We start from the raw sequence: 18,601 nt of genomic DNA, 5'->3' as shown, positions 1-18,601 counted from the left end.
GCGGGAACGGGGGGAACGCGTATAGGAGGGGCCCCGTCCAGGGCATGAGGAACGCGTCGGAGATGGAGTCCGGAGCCCGACCCTGGTACGAACAGAACCTGTGACACTTCCTGTTGGTCCTGGAGGCAAACAGGTCTATTTGGGGAAACCCCCACCTCTGGAAGATGGTGTGAGCCACATCGGGGCGAAGGGACCACTCGTGGGAGGCGAAGGACCTGCTCAGACGGTCGGCCAGCGTGTTCTGCACTCCTGGTAGAAAGAACACTTCGAGGCGAATCGAGTGGGTCACGCACAGGTCCCATAGGAGCATCGCCTCCTTGCACAGCGGGGAGGAACGGGCCCCGCCCTGCTTGTTCAGATAGAACATGGCCGCCGTGTTGTCCGTGTATACCGCTACGCAGCGGTCCCGGAGGTGCGGAAGAAAGGCGAGACAAGCCAATCGGATCGCTCTCAACTCTCGTACGTTGATGTGTAGGGAGAGTTCCTGGGCCGACCAGAGACCCTGGGTGTGCAGGTCTCCCATGTGAGCCCCCCATCCAAGCGCCGAAGCGTCTGTGGTCAGGGTAGCCGACGGGCGAGGGGGGCGGAACGGAACCCCTGCGCAGACCACCTCCGGATCCAGCCACCAGGTGAGCGTCTGGAGAGTGGGGTCCGAGACCGTGACCACCATGTCTATAGGGTCGCGGTGGGGACGGTACACTGATTTCAGCCACATCTGGAACGGACGAAGCCTCAGTCTCGCGTTTGCGGTCACAAAAGTGCACGCCGCCATGTGATCCAGCAGGCGGAGGCAGGACCGCACCGTCGTGGAAGGGAAGGCCTGCATGTCCCGGATCAGCGAGACCATCGTCTCGTGTCGAGGGCGAGGGAGGCAGGCTCTGGCGAGGTTGGAGTCGAGGACCGCTCCTATAAACTCCAGGCGCTGTGCCGGGGCTAACTGGGACTTCTCGGCGTTGACGAGGAGGCCGAGAGCCCGGAACAGGTGCAGTATCTCGGACACCTGCGCTGCCACCAACTCTTGAGAGCGACCCCGGATCAGCCAGTCGTCGAGATATGGGTACACGTGGATTCTGCGACGACGGAGTGCTGCGGCCACGACCGCCATGCACTTGGTGAATACCCTGGGGGCAGTGGAGAGGCCGAAGGGTAACACCGCAAATTGGTAGTGGGCCTCGTTGACCATGAAGCGCAGGTAGCGTCTGGGGGGGGGGGTAAATAGCCACATGAAAGTAAGCATCCTTCATGTCGAGGGCGGCAAACCAGTCTCCCGGATCCAAGGAAGGGATAATGGTCCCCAAGGTTACCATGCGAAACTTGAGCTTGCAGATGTACTTGTTCAGCTCCCGGAGGTCTAAGATGGGACGAAGACCTCCTTTCGCCTTGGGGATGAGGAAATATTTGGAGTAGAATCCCCTGCCCCGCCTGCAGGGAGGCACCTCCTCGATGGCACCCACGCTCAACAGAGACTGGACCTCCTGTAGGAGGGCTTGCTCGTGAGAGGGGTCCCTGAAGAGGGACGGGGAAGGTGGGTGGGAGGGAGGGGGCGAAGTAAACAGTAGGCGGTAGCCGCTCTGGATGGTGCTGATGACCCAGCTGTCCGATGTTATAGCAGACCACGCCGGAAGAAAGCGGGAAAGACGATTCGAAAACAAGAGGGATGGATCCTGGGGGGAGAGTGGTGGGCCGTCCTCGGGCGTCCCATCAAAAGGCCGGCTTCTGAGACTGGGAAGTCTTGGACGAGCCCTGAGCCTGGTTGCGCCGCCCCCCCGACGGTCTACGGCGGAAGGGGGCCGTGCGGCGATTGTTAAACGGCCGGGTTCTGGATTGGTTGAAAGGCCGGTAGGGCTGCTGACGGAACGACCGCCTCTGCGTGGCCGGCGTGTGCATGCCGAGCGTGCGTATTGCAATTCTCCCGTCCTTGAGGGTTTGAATTTTGGTGTCCGTTTTCTCCGAAAACAATCCCTGCATGTCGAACAGGAGGTCCTGGAGGGTGTACTGGACCTCAGGTGGGAGGGTGGAAGACTTTAACCACGCAATGCGGCGCATCGTGACGCCGGATGCCACCGTTCTAGCCCCTGAGTCCGCTGCGTCCACGGCCACTTTTATTAAAGTTCTGGAGGTCAACTTGCCCTCTTCCAGCAGTGCCGAAAATTCGGGTCGTGAGTCCGGAGGGGTCAGCTCCCTAAATTTTGCAAGGCACCCCAAGATATTAAACGCATATCTGGATAGTAGGGCCATTTGGTTAGCGATGCGGAGCTGGAGTCCTCCTGCCGAATAGATTTTACGCCCTAATAGGTCCATGCGTCGGGCCTCTTTGGACTTAGGGGCCGCGGCCAGTTGTCCGTGGCGCTCGCGGTCATTGACTGACTGGACCACGAGAGAATCTGGGGCGGGGTGTATGTATAAGTATTCGTACCCCTTAGGTGGGACAGAGTACTTCCGTTCCACTCCCCGCGCCGTGGGAGTGACGGAGGACGGTGACTGCCAGATGGTGGCGTTGTTTTTGGCGATGGTGCGGATAAATGGGAGGGCCACACGGACGGGGGCCTCATCCCCCACCACATCCGTAATAGGGTCCTCAACCTCCTGGACCTCCTCGATAGGCAAATTAATGGCCTTTGCCACCCTACGGAGCAGGTCCTGGTGTGCCCTGAGGTCAATAGGTGGGGGCTCTGATGGCGCCGCTCCTGCGACCCCCTCGTCGGGAGAAGAGGATGAAGAGTGACCCGGCAGCACCTCTTGGTGTTGCTGCTCCGTCTCCTGACGACCTGGCGGCGAGTCCTGCCCGACAGGTGGGCCGTGGGCCTCGGTAGGAGCCGGTGGAGACGGGGGGGGCCTACTAATGGTAGCCACTGGCACCGACCGTGCCGAGCCTGGCTGCTTAGGCGGGGGGGGAGGCCCCTGTTCGTATTGCTGCCAGGGTACCCAATGCCCCCAATACTGGGGTCCATGGTCTGGTGGCAGCGACCCGGCTCTGAAGTCCACCGCACTTCGAGGGGAGGCAACGGAGGGCTCCCTGGACGGCCAGGGTGGGGCCGTAGCGGTGTCTGGTCGGGAAGGCAGCGGTGCCGCGAGGTGAGCCTCCGGTGTCGAAGGTCGGTACCGGCCGTCTCGGGAGGCAAGTGGCGAGCGGGACCTGCGCTCGTCGCGGTGCCGGGTGTTGGACCTACGGTGCCGGGAACTGGACCTCCGGTGCCGGGACGGGGATCGGTGTCGCCGGGAGCTCGACCGGCGGCGCCGGGGACCGGACCTTGATCGCGCTCTGCGATGCCTTGAATGGCTGCGTGAGTCCCGGTGATGGCCACGGTGCCGTGACCCGGACCTGCTGCGGTGCCGGTGGCTTCTCGACCGGGACCTAGAGCGCCGTCGGGAGTACGACCGGCCGCGTGATGGAGAGCGGTGCCGGGAAGGTGATCTGCGCCGAGACATTGAGCGGCGCTGGGATGGTGATCGTCGACCAGATGGAGAGGTGTGCGGCGGTGACCGTCTGCGCGAGGGGGACCGGGACCGGGTCCGGATCCTGGAGTTGCGGTCGTCTCGGGAGCCCGGGCGAATCATCGCAGGCTTGCCGATGGACTTTAGTGTCCGCACCGGTGGTGCCGGTGGGTGATACGACGGCGCCGTCGTCAAGTCTATAAGCTCCCGTGCCGTTGCAAACGCCTCCGGCGTTGACGGGATCCTCAGCTCCTCCTCGGTGGGTACCGGGGAGCTGGGCGGTACCGGACTCAACGGGCCTTGCGGCGCCGGAGTCAACGGCCCAATGCACTTAGCGTGCACTGCCTCAGCCTGCACCGTTTTCGTCGGAGGCGGCTGGGCTGTCAGCTTCCGCTGCTGTTTAGCGGTGGCCTTCTTCGGCACCTTGTGCTTTCTCCCCGGGGAGAGGGAGCGGTGCCGGGACTTAGGTGCCGGTTCGGTACCGGCGCGGCCCGATGCTGCCGGTGCGCTGCTCGTCGATGCCGGCTTCGGTGCCGCTGGAGCTGGCGCCGGAGGTTGGAGCGCAGACTCCATCAGTAAGTGCTTTAGCCGAGAGTCCCGCTCTTTCCTCGTACGAGGCTTAAAGGCCACACAGATAGGGCACTTATCTGGTCTATGCGACTCTCCGAGGCAGCGGAGGCAGGAGTCGTGCGGGTCGCTGACCGGCATGGGCCGCTGGCAAGCCGCACAGGGCTTGAATCCCGGTGCTCCGGGCATAAGCCCGCACCGGGGCGGAAGAAGAGGGCTAACCCCTCTAATTCCCTAATTACTATACTATGCTATACTATACAACTAACTATGTAACAAGAAAACAAGAAACTTTAAGAACTATCAACAACTATATTACAGAAAGCTACGGAGAACGCTAAGGCTGTGGAGGCAAGGGAGCACTCCACTGTTCCTACTAGCCGTCACGGGCGGAAAGAAGGAACTGAGGAGCGGACGGGCCGGCTGGGGTATATAACAGGCGCCATGGCGGCGCCACTCCAGGGGGCGCCAGCCGGCCCGCCGGAGTTGCTAGGCTAAAAATGTTCCGAAGAGCCGGGCACGCACAGCGCGCGCACCTACAATGGAATGGATAGGAGCAATCACTCGAAGAAGAACTGTGTTCTATGAAAAACAAATCAAGAACTCATTTTCTGCAGAGTGAAGCAAATCAAATTTTCCTCTTTATTACCCCCTCAAAATAAATGTTATGTTAACAAACCCACTTCTCTAAGGAAAAAGCCATAACACAAATGGAATCAACTTTAGCCAGCAACAGCCAAATATCTCTCTTGTCCCTTACCTGACCAAAGAGACTTTGTAGTATAATATGTAAAAAAAAAGGCTTTTAGGGCCCAACCCCTTATTTATTCCCTCTTTTTTGTAGAAATGAACATTTATTTTGAGCTTTAAAGGAAAAAGAAATATTCCTCTTACTATCTCTCTCAGAGACTAGATGTCCACTGATGTAGTAACCATTAGCTCATAAAAGTGTATGGAGTCATCAAGTCACTGGGGGTATGCCTACACTGCAATAAAACACCTGCAGCTCTCATGTCAGCTGACTTGGACTTCAGGGCTATAAAACTGCAGTGTAGATGTCTGGACTCAGGCTGGTGCCTGGGTTATGGGACCATGCCACCCCTACGTCCTCCACGGTGTCCCAGAGCCCGGGCTCCAGCCCAAGCCCAAGCCCAGAGGTCTACAGTGCAATTTTATTGTCCCACAGCTTGAGTTCTGTGAGCCTGAGACAGCTGACATGGGCCAGCCACAGGTCTTTTATTGCAGTGTAGACATACCCTGGGAGGCTGGCCTGAAAAGACCCACACGCCCACTTACATTCTAGATAACTGGCCTTTAAATCTAGAAAAAGATGTGCAATACTCAGTCCTAAATCAATGAATCAAGGTTGCATAATGAAGGAGACTTGTCTGTAGGATCTCAGCCTCATTTGTTGCAGAGGTTGTAAAATATATAGCAATTCAGGCAGGAGATTACAGGAAGAGAAAGGATGATCTCACGGGTAAGGCAGTTGAATTCTGCCACGGAGAATTGGATTCTATCCCTGCCTGTGTCACAGAGTCCCCGTGTGATGCCAAGAAAATTGCTTAAACCAAACTTTAATGCGTGGTAACTAATAGCATGCTCTGAATGGGGGAGGGATAGCTCAGTGGTTTGAGCTCTGGCCTACTAAACACAGGGTTGTGAGTTCAATCCTTGAGGGAACCACTTAGGGATCTGGGGCAAAATCAGTACTTGGTCCTGCTAGTGAAGGCAGGGGGCTGGACTCAATGACCTTTCAGGGTCCCTTCCAGTTTTATGAGATAGGTATGTTTCTGAGTGCTCAAATTGAGGCCTTGGGATCTGAACAGATGAAGGGCTGAACACTTACAGCTGCAACTGAAGTCAGTGGGAGCTGGGTTTTGAATATATAAAGTGCTATATAATGCTATGTACACTGAAAAATCTAGTCTGACGCATCTCAAATTGGACATCGAAATTAAAATACTTTCAACCTTGATTTCTGTGCCTCAGTTTCTCATCTGTAAAATAGGCATATTACCACCTAATCTCACAAATGTATTGTGAAAATAAATTAATATTTGTGAACTACTCAGATACTCTAGAGATAAGCACCACAAAAAAAGCCCATGAGGAAATTAATAAATGCCTTCAAAGCAGGGTTTGAATAGTATGGAGTAAATAAGGCATAGGACCATACAGTGAACAATGAGGACAAAAAAATACTCTATAGTTGCTCATTGAGTACTGTCCTTTCTGTGCACTGAATAAGGCAAGGATACTGTGGAAAACCTAGCATTTGATCATGGAATTAAATAATATCATAATGCATATGCAGAAGGGAGCCCAGTTAGGTTACAAAGGTAACCTTAATTCTGGAATTTCCCTATTTTCGAATGTTTGACTTTGCCACTTAACATTCTTTTAACAGTTTTGTTGTGTGCAATTTCCTGTTTTTAAATATCAAACAAATAAATAAATGTGATCATGTGGCATCATACTGACACTCCTGTGGTTTAGATCCACTGAACAGACCATGTTGTTTTACCAGTGTTCTGGATTGACTGAGTTGGTCTGCCCACCCGACATGGCACAAGGCTTGTCACATCCCTCAACCTAAAGACCTCCACATTAGAGCAGTAGAACCTACTGTGTCACTTTAAAATTAAGCAGAAGCTAAGTGAACTTAGGTCTAAAACCATAAGTCTCACTTGGCATAATAATTCCTATATTACTATGTTTAGGTAATGGGAAAGTCAATTTCCATTTACTACCCATTACTTACCCTTGTATGGTAAGTTCTTCGTTTTTCATCCATCTGACAACTGGAGTTGGAAATCCTGCAGTGACACATGGGAAAACTGCACTTTGCCCAGTAACTTTGGTAAGTGAAGAAGGTTGCCTCAGAAACACCAGGTTTAACGGAACCTCTGGATCTGCAAATATTTTGTAAATAAAATGACAATGAAGTTATCAAACACTGAATAAAGACAATGAGATTATCAAATTAACACCAGCATATTGTGCCCCTTCAGTAGTAAACACAGTGCTCAAAACAATGAAGCAGCTAGTTGCTTCTCTACCTCTTGCTGGTGACGCTACGATAAACACAAAACTATAAAGCCAAGAAGGCATTTCTACAGGACACTAATTTGTCTTACCTATAAATGGAGTTTCTGGAAAGAGCTAATCTAGGATTAACTGGCTGCATCTGACTTCCTGCTCCAGACATGCAAATTGACTGTTCTGGGGTTGGAGTTATGGTTTCTCAAAACCAGCCTGCACCAAATTCCCAAGGAAACAACCTGAGCAACTAGCTATACCTACAAAACTTGGAAACGGCCACTCAGTAAGAGGAGGTTACTTACCTGTAACTGGAGGTTCTTCGAGATGTGTGGTGCCTATCTGTATTACACAGCACCAAGAATCTGGAGCTGGAGATTTTGAAAGTAGTAGCGTCTGTTGGTTTGCGCATGCACCCTTCGTTCACCTCATGGTTTCATCCAAGATGATAAAGGCAGGGCAGACCATCCGCATCTCTAGTTCTTTCTTCACTGTAAATCCAACAGATCCACAGTAGAGAGTGAGAAATGGAATACAGATAGGGAAAACACATCTTGAAGAACCTCTAGTTACACGTAAGTAACCTCCTCTTCTTCTTCAAGTGATGGTCCCTATTGTATTCTACTGAGGGTGATTAACGAGCAGTACCTAAGTCAGAGGAGGGTACAAGGATAAAGATGGAACAGTTGAGCAGAGGACAGCTGCGCCAAAGGAGGCATCTGCCACCAATTCCTGCACCAAGATATAATGCCACATGGCTGCTCAACATATGTCCCAGAGTGGTACATCATGGAATGAGGCTATGGTCGAAGCCTGGGCTCTTGTGGAATGTGCCCGCACCCTAGAAACCGAAGGCCGTTCCAATAACTGACAGCAGAGTGTGATGCACCCCAAAATCCATGTGAAGTTTCTCGGTGTGGAGACTGTCTGACCTTTAACTCTTCCAGCTATTGCAACAAAGAGTTTAGGAAATTTTCTGATCGGTCTTGTCCTCTGCAGGTAGAAGACAAAGACCCGACGGACATCAAGAGAGTGGAGTCGTCATTCCTCTTCCAAGGCATGATGCTTTGGAAAGAAAGCAGGTCACTGAGTTCAATCCTTGATGAGGCCACTTAGGGATCTGGGGCAAAAATTGGTCCTGCTAGTGAAGGCAGGGGGCTGGACTTGATGACCTTTCAAGGTCCCTTCCAGTTCTAGGAGATTGGTATATCTCCTATTATTATTTGAATAGGCTGATTGAGATAAAACTGGGAAATGACCTTTGGAAGCAACTTTGGATGCAGGCGCAGGGAGACTACCTTTATGTAAAGTGGTGAAAGAAGGGTCTGCAATCATGGCCCCAAAGTTCACCTACTCTTCTCAAAGAAGTGATAGCCAACAAGGAAAGTGACATTCATGGAAAGGAGTGACAGAGAGCATGAAGATAGTGGTTCAAATGGTGGTTCTGTTAGTGCTGAGAGAACTATTTTGAGGTCCCACTGGAGAGAAATGGATTGTACGGGTCGGAAGGTTCTGATGAGACTTTTCCAAAACCTAGCAATCAGCAGGTGTGTAAAGATAGAATGTCATTCTGGAGGGGGGGAGGGGGAGGTGTAAACTGCCACTGGGTTTACCTTGAGAGAGTTGGGGGAGAGACCCAATGCCTTCAAGGACAGAAGGGAGTCTAAAAGCAGGAGAATCTCCACTACTTCTGGGTAATGCTCCTTCTGTTGGGTGAAGCAGTTCCACTTGACCTGGTAGGAACACCTAGTGGGCTCTTTTCCACTGCTTTCTGATGGACACACCCATTCTAGAGAAGATGCCATCCAAATACCACACTCTGAGGTGAAGTGTCTGTGGATTGGGATGTCTGATCCTGCCGTTGTGCTGTGTCAGTAGCTTGAAGAAAGCAGGGATGGGAATTGGGGGATGGGCAGACATGCAGAGGAGGTTGGGAAACTAGAAATCTCTCAGAATGACTGTTATTCTGTCCCATCTGATCCTCTGGGGTACTCGTGGCAGCATGGAAGAGGCAGGAGGGTATAGTTGATTTTCTTGCTACTAGCTAGTAGCGATAATCTTGCTACTAGCTTCCCCTCCATTACTGCTTGGAAGTCGGCCTGGTCTTGTGGCAGTTTTTCAGCAAAGTCCTCCAATTTGCTGTAATGAAGGAAACTGTATTTGCCAGGTAATGCCTGATAATTTGAGATCCTGAAAGGAAGGCTGACTGAGGGGAGAAGATCTTGGGGCCCAAAAGGTCCATCTGCTTGCCTTCCCTGTCGGATGGGCTGGAGCATGGATGCTGACGTCTAGCCCATTCCATCGCTCCCTGGACCACAAGTGAATTGCGGGTGGGGTGGGAAGGGCATGAGAAAAATTCATGCCTCTTGGCTCTCACATAGTAGCATTTATCTGCCCAATTGGTGGTAGGCATACATGTGGCTGGCATATGCCAAACCATTCTAGGCTGGCTCGGGGATGGCATCGATTGGCAGAGCAACTCTACCCATCACCAATGAGTGAAGTGTGTCCAGCAGCTTCTGAGGAGTGTCTTAGATCTCCTCCAGAGGAATGTGCAGCTCTCCTGCCACTCTGCGCAGAAGATCCTGGAATTGGCAGTAGTCGTCAGGAGATGCGGGAGAGTCCAAAGCCACTGCTGCTTCAGATGAGGACAACGGGAATCTCTCCTGTTCCAGCAGTACCAGTGGAATCGGACTGAGTGGCTTTTCTTCCATCATCAGTTCTGAGCATCTACTCGAAGATGCCCAAGACAGCGAAACAGGTGATGTTTCTCTGATGGAATAGACAGGTTCCAAGGATGGGTATTGGGACCAGGATCCCCAGTAGGGTCAGTATGACAGATCCAGAGGGTGTTGTGGTGGGCGGCTGGAGTGGAGGTTACTGCCAGGATGCAGAAGCCTCCACTGGTACTCATAGTGGCGGGAAGGGATGGACAGCCCCCGTCCTTCATCCAATTCCTCTGAAGACAAAAATTCGAAGACCAGTTCCATCAGCGGTACTGGAGGAGCCAGTGGAAATGTGTACACCACCAGAGCAGGGAGTGAGGAGTGATTCAGCTGCGGCATGCCCTGCACAGGAAGTAGAGGGTCCCAGATGGTGCAGAGGCCTCAGCTTTCCCAGAGCAAACACTTCCTGGGGCTCTGGTGCTTTTCCCAACCTCCCTGGAGTCAAGGGACCTCTCTCCGTCCCTATCCAGTATGGGAATAATGGTCCTCCATGGAGTGGATGGTTCTTGAGCTCAGAGAAATGTCAGTGTTGATGGTGTGTGCAAGTCGGTACCCAGTACTGACAGATCCGTTGGTTTCAGCGGTCTCTTTTTGTGCTTGTGTGCTTTAGAGTGTGCTACCTCCCCATGACTGGAACTCATGGAAAGAGCCTCTCTTTTCTTAGGGATGGAGGAAGACTTACTGCCACGCTTATGTGCACGCTTCCTTGCCTCCAAAGTAGGCTCCAGCACAGGATCCATAGCAGTTGTACCGCTGGTGCTGGACTCAGACTCTGTAGCTGGAGGTGCACTCCTGGCTGCCTCAGGCCAATGTATGGAGGGGGTTTCATGGCAACTTCCAAGACATGCTTCTGGAGGCAGAGAGCCTGGCCTCCTCGGGTACAGCTGGAGAAGGACTGGCAGATACTGCACCTGGATGAAATATGAGCTTCTCCCAAGCAGTAGAGGCAATGCTGATGTTTGTCGCTGGCATGAGGCGCAAATTTTAAAGCCTGGGATCTTTGGCATAGTCCAGTATCCACGCACTGAAACAAGTAAACTACCAAAACTACTACATAAACAGTAAAAACAGTAAAACGGTTAGCTTTAGAGTATGTACAACTCTTTATCTTTTTAAAAGTGCGTCACACATGAGAGGACACTAATAGTTCTAACCTGGACCATGTGGCGGTGAGAAGGAACTGGATACATGGTTGGTCCATCCTGCCCTTTATCATCTCAGGTGAAACAATGAGGTGAGCCAAGGGCGCATGCGTGGACCAATGGACACAACTACTTTCAAAATCTCTGGCTCCAGATGCATGGTGCATATACTTATTCCTCAGTGGAATAATAGGGACCATCACTTGAAGAAGAACTAAACACTACATGAGTAGCTGATTGGTCCAAACTTCACAACAAACTACAGGACCCTTTGGTGGGAACTCCAATAACAAAAAAGAAATTACTCTTTCTGCTCAAGGTCCCCGAGGCTAGGACTAACAGGCTCTGTGAAACAATTTTAAAACTACAAGGTGGGTTCATGATGACCCACTTGAATTAATTCATCTTTCCCCACTCCACTAAACCTGGGACACAGTCTTTACTGGCAGCATTTCAAGATTCAGTGGCAATTATTTTGTAGTACTTTGGAAAGATGTGTACAGAATGTTTTCAGGTGGCTATCTGTCAAACATTTAGGATTGACAGAGTTTGATTTTTATTTTTGCTCATTTAGATTATTAATATCTTTTTTATATTTAAGAATTTTTTTTATTTTTATCTATTCTTATTTTTAATATTTTTTTCTATTTGTAACTGTTTTTATTTTTACAGTTGGGGGAAATTAAAGTGGGTTGGCGATAGGGGTAGCACAGTGCTGACAAAGGAGGCTGGAGGGCCCAAGGCACAAGGTGTGGGGGAAGCTGAGGTCCTGACCTAGCACACCAGAGACCTCAAGCCAGGATTGCTAGCAGGAGAACAGGTCCCCAGCCACAGGCTGCTGCCGAACAGCCCCCGCCCAAGGATGGCTCTGACACTTGTGGCTGATGAATGAGTGAGCAGGGTTGTGACAAAGTTGCTGCAGAGGCTCCCTGAAGAGCCAACAGGGCCAGTGACAACCAGTCCTTGCAGATGCAAGGTGAATGGAAGGCTGTGGTGCTGGCTAGGCAGAGCAAAGCAGAAACCTCCCACCCACAACTGCAAGAAGCATTACATGTCCCCTGCCATGGGGGAGGCCACCCACCGCTGAATGCCTCCTGTTCAAGACAGAGACATTCAGCAGAAGGGTGGCCTCCTCTGTGGCTGAGGATTCACAGTCCTCTTTGCGGGTTTGGCCAGGGATTTCTGCTCTGTTTCGCTAGGATTGCAGCCTCCACACCTTGCGCCTGCAGGAATTGGATGTCACCGGCCCTGTGGCAGTGCAGGAAGCCCTCTGGATGAAATACGAGTGTGTTCATGATATTAGGGCTACAGACAGCTCCCTGCACTGCCGCAAGGCCAGTAACATCTGATACCCACATGTGCAAGCAGGGGAGGATACACTCCTGCCGATTGTTACTGACAGACACGTTTTTTTCATCGATTTCAGTGTGTCAGCTGAAATAGACATTGACCTATATCTATCCATTAAAATTGAATCCTGCCAAGCCTACAAAGCAAGCTGCCAAGCCTATATACCAACTCCCTTTCTGCCTGGAAAAATGAAATCCCTGTGGCAGAGTCAACCCTGAGTCCAGAGAAAGAAGTCAAACTGACTGATGTGTATGCTTCAGTAATACAAGCCTTATGCTACACAAAAGGAGACAGCTTTTTCCTTTCTCTAGCCACTTGTAAAAACTATGAGCATCCAAGGGCCTAAGGCTACTTATTTCAGTAGATAAATGTGGTAAGGACGTTAAAATACTGAACTGTGCATTTGGATATTTAGAATTAGGGGAAAGGTTGTGAGGTGAAAGTCCTTGTCGATATGGCACTCTGACTTTACTTTGAGTCTGAAAATGAGACAGTTTCTCAGGATTAGCCTATCTAGAAAGAAAGTTAGAACAAGCAAACTGCCAACCCATGGCAGCAGTCTCAGAGGCCGGGTCACCTAAGTCAGGCTTGCAGGGCTCATGCCGAGGGGCTAAAAATAGTAGCTCAGACGCTCAGGCTGAGTGCCCAGGCTCACAGACTCCTCCACTTCTCCAGGTTTCAGAGCCCGTTCTCCAGCCAAAGCCCAAACATCTTCACTGTTATTTTTAGTTCCGCAACATGAGCCCTGTGAGCTCGAATCAGTTGATCCAGGCTCTGAGACTCACTGTCGCAGGTCTTTTTTCACAGTGTACACATATCTTCAGTGACCCACGATGCAACCCTAGAAAAAAGATGCTGCTATTACCCAGAGCTGAAGCTTACCCACTGAGGGTGCCCTTTTGACCCTATCCTGGAAGAATTCCAGTATCATCAGGATGGAACAGGACTTTGGTTTGTCTACCTTGTCCCTACCACAGTACGTAATTTTAACACAGAACCTATAATATCCACTGGAAGTAACTGATTTCCTAGAAACTAACACCATTTCTACCACTTTAGTTATCAGTCTTCTCCTGCCAATACTAGCCTTTCAAGAACCAGGACTTCAGGCAGAGCCTTTTGAGAGTATTTATGTTACACTCACCGCCATAAGATCAAAACCTAACAGTCTGTGTGCGCATTTGTGTCTCATCCACTACAAAAAAGGAAGCTAGTTGACAGACAATCTCTAAAATTGGACAAACCCTCAAATCTATTCAAAATGCTACTGCAAAGATCATATTCCTGGGCTCATCACTCTGATCACACCAAGAACCACCACTCTAATTCCTCCTTTCACACCCACTGCTCCACTGCATCAAATAAAAACTACTTGTCTTCACCATTAAAGACATTCAAAGTTTCACCTCACCTTACCTATCATCTCTTATATACTTCTGAGCTATCAACTCCTATCTCTACTCTGTGAACATTGCCAATGTTTATCACCCATCACTCCAATTTTCCCTCAAACATCTTTGCATTTTTCTTATGTCATCCATTATGAGAGGAACTCCCTGTAAAAATCTGCAGAGCCACTTTGTCGTCTTCCTTCAAATCCCTCTTCAAAATTCACCTTTGTCATGATGCCAAAAGACACACTCAACAATGTCTAGGCAGCTAGTGTACTAAGACCATTGCTCATCACATTTATCATTTCATCTGGTGAGTCCCTGCACGCTCTGTTTTATTTGTCATCATATTCTTAGTGTTGTATGTTTGTGTATATAATAGTGTATTTGGGGCAGGGGCTTTTCATAAGTGTGCGCATACAACATGTACATTAGGGCTCCAAATCCTGATTGCAGCCAATAGGCACTCCTGCAGTATAACAACAACAATTATAAAACCAACTAGGTGGGTCATGCAGGGAACTTTGAAAAGGCCTGCATCAAGGCTTTTCTGGTTCTGGGTGCTGATGCTGGTGAGAGAGGCTTGAATGATTATGTAGAGCAGGGGTGCTCCAGCCCCCTGCTCCAGCCATGAGCACCCTCCCACACCCCAACCCCCTCCCACAGCCCACACTCCCACCCCAACCTCTTGCCCCAGCCCTGAGCCCGCTCCCACACTCAAAACCCCTTGGCCCTAGCCTGGAGGCCCCTCATGCACTCTGAACCCCTCATTTATGGCCCCACCCTGGAGCCTAGGGGAAGCTCTGAGCCTCCCCGCCCCATCCGCCCCACGGGGCTGTGTGTGGCCCACGAGTTATTTTTTCTGTGGGTCAGTGGCCATCAACAGAAAAAAGGTTCCCCACCCCGATGTAGAAGACTAGGAAAAACTGGTGCCACAATCCAGGCACTTTCTCCTTGCATTCCTATATTAGAAAATAATTGCAGAACTCAGAATCAATGTCCTGCTGTATAAAAAATGGAAGGAAGACTTAGGACTTTTGGGCAGACTCTTCCTAAGAGAGAGAGTTTTGCCTGTGTGGATGGAGGAGCGAGGAGAAGTTCCTTTGTTCCAAACTTGAAAAACCTAAAGCAGAAAGTTTTCAACCAGACTTCTCTCTTCTAGAAATTTGTCAACCCTCATGGCACACACACACACAAAATTAATAAAAATAACTACAGCTGAGAATAAAGCAGATATATTGAATTATATAGTTTACTCTCATTTGATGTTTTATTGCCAGTTACAAAATTCATTGCTACAAAAACATGAGTTTGCAACTTTTGGATCTGAAACTGGCAGCTCGAAATACTGATATAAATTAGATTTTGCACTAGTTGTCAATATGTTTTAGCTTTTCCACTCACTATAAGGAGAACATGTCTAGCTAGTCACGAAATATAGGAGTTTCTACACGCACAGCTTATACCAAAATGTATTTATGCAGACACTACATGGTTTGTTTTATTGTTAGCTGTTTTATAAACCAGAGAAAAGCTACGGAGGGTTTACCATGGATGGACAGGGGGTCAGTGGTACTGATCATAAGTAATATATTCGAGGTATGTAAAAGGTTTGTGAATGAGTTTTAATTCAAGGAAAAAGTATTTTCTTGCTCTTTTCTCCTTTCCTAGAGCATACAATTGCAGAGATGTGTTTTCTGTGTGTAAAGTAATGCTGAAATGCATTTGCTGCTAATGTCTAGTCATTTATACGAAATTAAAATTATGAAGAAACCTGCTTTTGCTATTAACATGACACAAAACTGAAATGAACTGCTTAAAATGTTAAAATTAAAAATGTGATGAAATTTGTGCTGGCTGATTAGAAACTAACATTATCCTTTAAACTATATCGACTCAAAATTATGAGACTGATGGCTAGTTCTTGCTCAGAAAAGTATGATGGACAACCGATATCTCTTTCAATAAGAACATAAGTCTTAGCCATACTCGGTCAGACCAAAGGTCCATCTAGCCCAGTATCCTGTCTTCCAACAATGGCCAATGCCAGGTGCTCAAGAGGGAATGAACAGAACAGGTAATCATCAAGTGATCCATCCCATAGTCCATTCCCAGCTTCTGGAAAACAAAGGCTAGGGACATCATCCCTGTCCATCCTGGACTAATTGCCATTGATGGACCTAAAAGTTATTCTCAATAAAAGTTACTCTCTTCAAATTAAATGAAGTAATTATTTCTGACTAAACACTGGTATCTTCTGTTTAGGGTTTTACAAAAATATTTTAGTCACTTACTAAGCTGACTGATTAATCAGTCAAACTCACAATTTGTATTGTTATGTATGCCACTAATTTAAGAAGGAAAAACAACAAATCAAAATTTCAGTAAGTAAACATATACTAATGGAGCCAAAGTAAAGAATGTTTAAACCTAAAAAAATTAACTTGAATTTGAGGCCCAGACTCAGAAAAGCATCTAAGCACATGCTTAAACACATCCCTATTCAGAAAGGAACCTCAATAAAGGGTGTTCTTCAACTCCATTGACTAAGTCTAACTGTCATTGTGCCAATCTCAGCAACACTGATTGGGGTCTTTGGGTGCTACCATAAAATAAATATTTTCTAAAGTATCACTTTATTTATTTACCACTTTTATTAATAGTAACAGTATTAATATTTTGGGACAAATGGATTGTCTGTATTAACAAATTCAGTGCTCACTCTTCTGCATCAAAACCACCGTCTCAGCGCTAGCATGGGTCTAAGTGCTATTGTAAACAGGACTAATGAATTTTCAGCACTGTCACAAAACCTTGCTCTGAGCAGCAGTGAAGACTTGGTGTCAAAAAGACATCAAATTTCCAAGTGTAGACACAGCCTGTGAGCCTGTCATATTGGTGCAAGCTTCTAAAATGTTATTTAAATTAACTTTTGGGAGGGAGCATTTCTAAAGGGTAGTGTGGATGCTTTAAGCCAAACTGTGAAAAACATTTGGTTACCATGATTATTCAGTTTTCATAAACTGTTTAACTTGTGGGCTATGGTTTTACTTGTGGATGCAGTTTAAATTATTTAATATTATTTAATATTTAATAGGTCTTGTCAACACTAGAATTAAATTGTTGGAAAGTCAACTAGTTGTACAAAACTAATTTATGGACAAATAAATCAGTGCATCCGCACTAACCATGCTTAATTGGTTTAAGTTTTGGCCCATAGTAGCACTGAAAAATATAAATGACAATGTTCTCTGAATATTTATCCCACAATTCCTGATTCAGTAAATGCAATACATTCTAGGTGTTTTACAAATATTCTCAGAGCTTTAACCACTTAAATTTTTCTAGTGTATACCAGGTGATAGGCATAGACGGATAGCTCAGTGGTTTGAGCATTGGCCTGCTAAACCCAAGGTTGTGAGTTCGATCTTTGAGGGGGCCACTTAGGGATCTGGGGCAAAATCAGTACTTGGTCCTGCTAGTGAAGGCAGGGAGCTGGACTCAATGACCTTTCAAGGTCCCTTCCAGTTCTAGGATATCTCCATTAATTAAAAAAAAAAAAAAAAGATGTACAATGTGGGGCAGAATAGACTAAAGAGCATGAGAGAGAGGTTTTTTCTTTCAAGTGAATCTCAAACTGAGCAATTAATTACCTATCCAGCCAAGATATAGGAACACAGAACATTCTATGGAACAATTTGATTTCCATTAAAAAAGACAGACACTAAATTCAGGAGATGATTGAAATTCCTTCTCTATAGACATGCTACTTCATTTTCAACATTTTCACATTTCCCAAAACAAGGGAAGAAAAGTCACTAAGCGTAGTCCCTAATGTGGATATCTTGTGCAATAATATAATCTAAACCAGGAGGGCTACATATCATGATAGAAATTCCAAAAAATCCTTATAATCACCACAAACCTGGAAATCTCTAGCGCTCATCTGGAAGGCCCTGTAAATACTCAGAAATGTTTAAAACAAGAATTCAATCATGATTTGAAGACTATAAAAAAAAGACACAAACTCTATCCCCAGGACAGAAAAAAAGTCTACCAGTCACTGCAACAAGGCAACCTGAAGATTTTTATAAGGCTACTGATACTAAACCTGCTTAGAAACCTAATTTTCTAAGTGCTTTCAGATTAATTAAACTGCCAACGAAAACATAGAAATCCCATGAATTACAGCTGCTTTTGACACCTGTTAAAAACCAGGGTGTGGTTTTGACACTCTGGCCTCAAAAGCAGCTGTAATTCATGGGGTTTATACGTTTTCCATGGCAGTTTAACTAGCCTGAAAGTGATCTAATTGGGGCAGGTATTCAAACAGTGGAAGTAGAATCAGAACTCTAAACCATCAAAAAAAGTTAGAAGGAAAGAGTCAAAGCTTCTGCACAATCAATGGGAAAGTCCATGTAAAACAAGCTCTCATACTGGTCAGAAGAGCTACGGATTGGACCTGGCACCCAAATCAATGTCTTATTTCTGATCCGTTTTTATAGCTGTGTTTCTGTTAGATCATCTAGTCATACTGCTGTTTAGTTGTCCTGTATTACACTAAATATATGAAACTGCAAGTAGCTGATGTCATAGTTACTCCTTAGTTTTATTATAGAAAGGTAATCTGTGAAAAAGAAACATGGTCAAGATTTTTCAGAAGTGATTAATGAGATTGGGTGCCTCCATTTTTGGGTGCTCAATTGGAGATATCTTAAACGGGCCTTATTTTCAGCAGCTGCATGCTCAGTATTTTCTAAAAATTAGGTCTCTCTAAAAATGCCTCAAATCGGGTACCCCTCCAAAAAAATCACAAATACCAGTCACTTTTGAAAATCTTGAGCATAGCTATTTCAAAACACCAGGCTCCATTCTGGCAAACCTGAAGATGCCTATCTATACGTCTTGCCACAAAAGAGTGACCAGCCCCTTTCTTTACTATTGCCTC

General features: G+C 47.7%; 1 protein-coding gene across 8 annotated transcripts in view; it reads right to left on the bottom strand.

The window, feature by feature from the left end:
- NEO1 (neogenin 1) overlaps positions 1-18,601 on the bottom strand; it is a 553,761-nt gene that overhangs the window by 245,702 nt on the left and 289,458 nt on the right. For all 8 annotated transcript variants that reach the window (XM_044979726.1, XM_044979730.1, XM_044979728.1 and 5 more), the window contains one exon: positions 6,767-6,917. In XM_044979726.1, the coding sequence (XP_044835661.1) occupies positions 6,767-6,917 (151 nt within the window). The remainder of the gene's footprint in view (positions 1-6,766; positions 6,918-18,601) is intronic.

The sequence above is a fragment of the Mauremys mutica genome, chromosome 11 (assembly GCF_020497125.1).
Source record: "Mauremys mutica isolate MM-2020 ecotype Southern chromosome 11, ASM2049712v1, whole genome shotgun sequence".
In the NCBI taxonomy this organism is placed as follows: Eukaryota; Metazoa; Chordata; order Testudines; family Geoemydidae; genus Mauremys; species Mauremys mutica.
The sequence above is the reverse complement of the archived record's forward strand: the minus strand, read 5'-3'. Positions and strand labels throughout refer to the sequence as shown.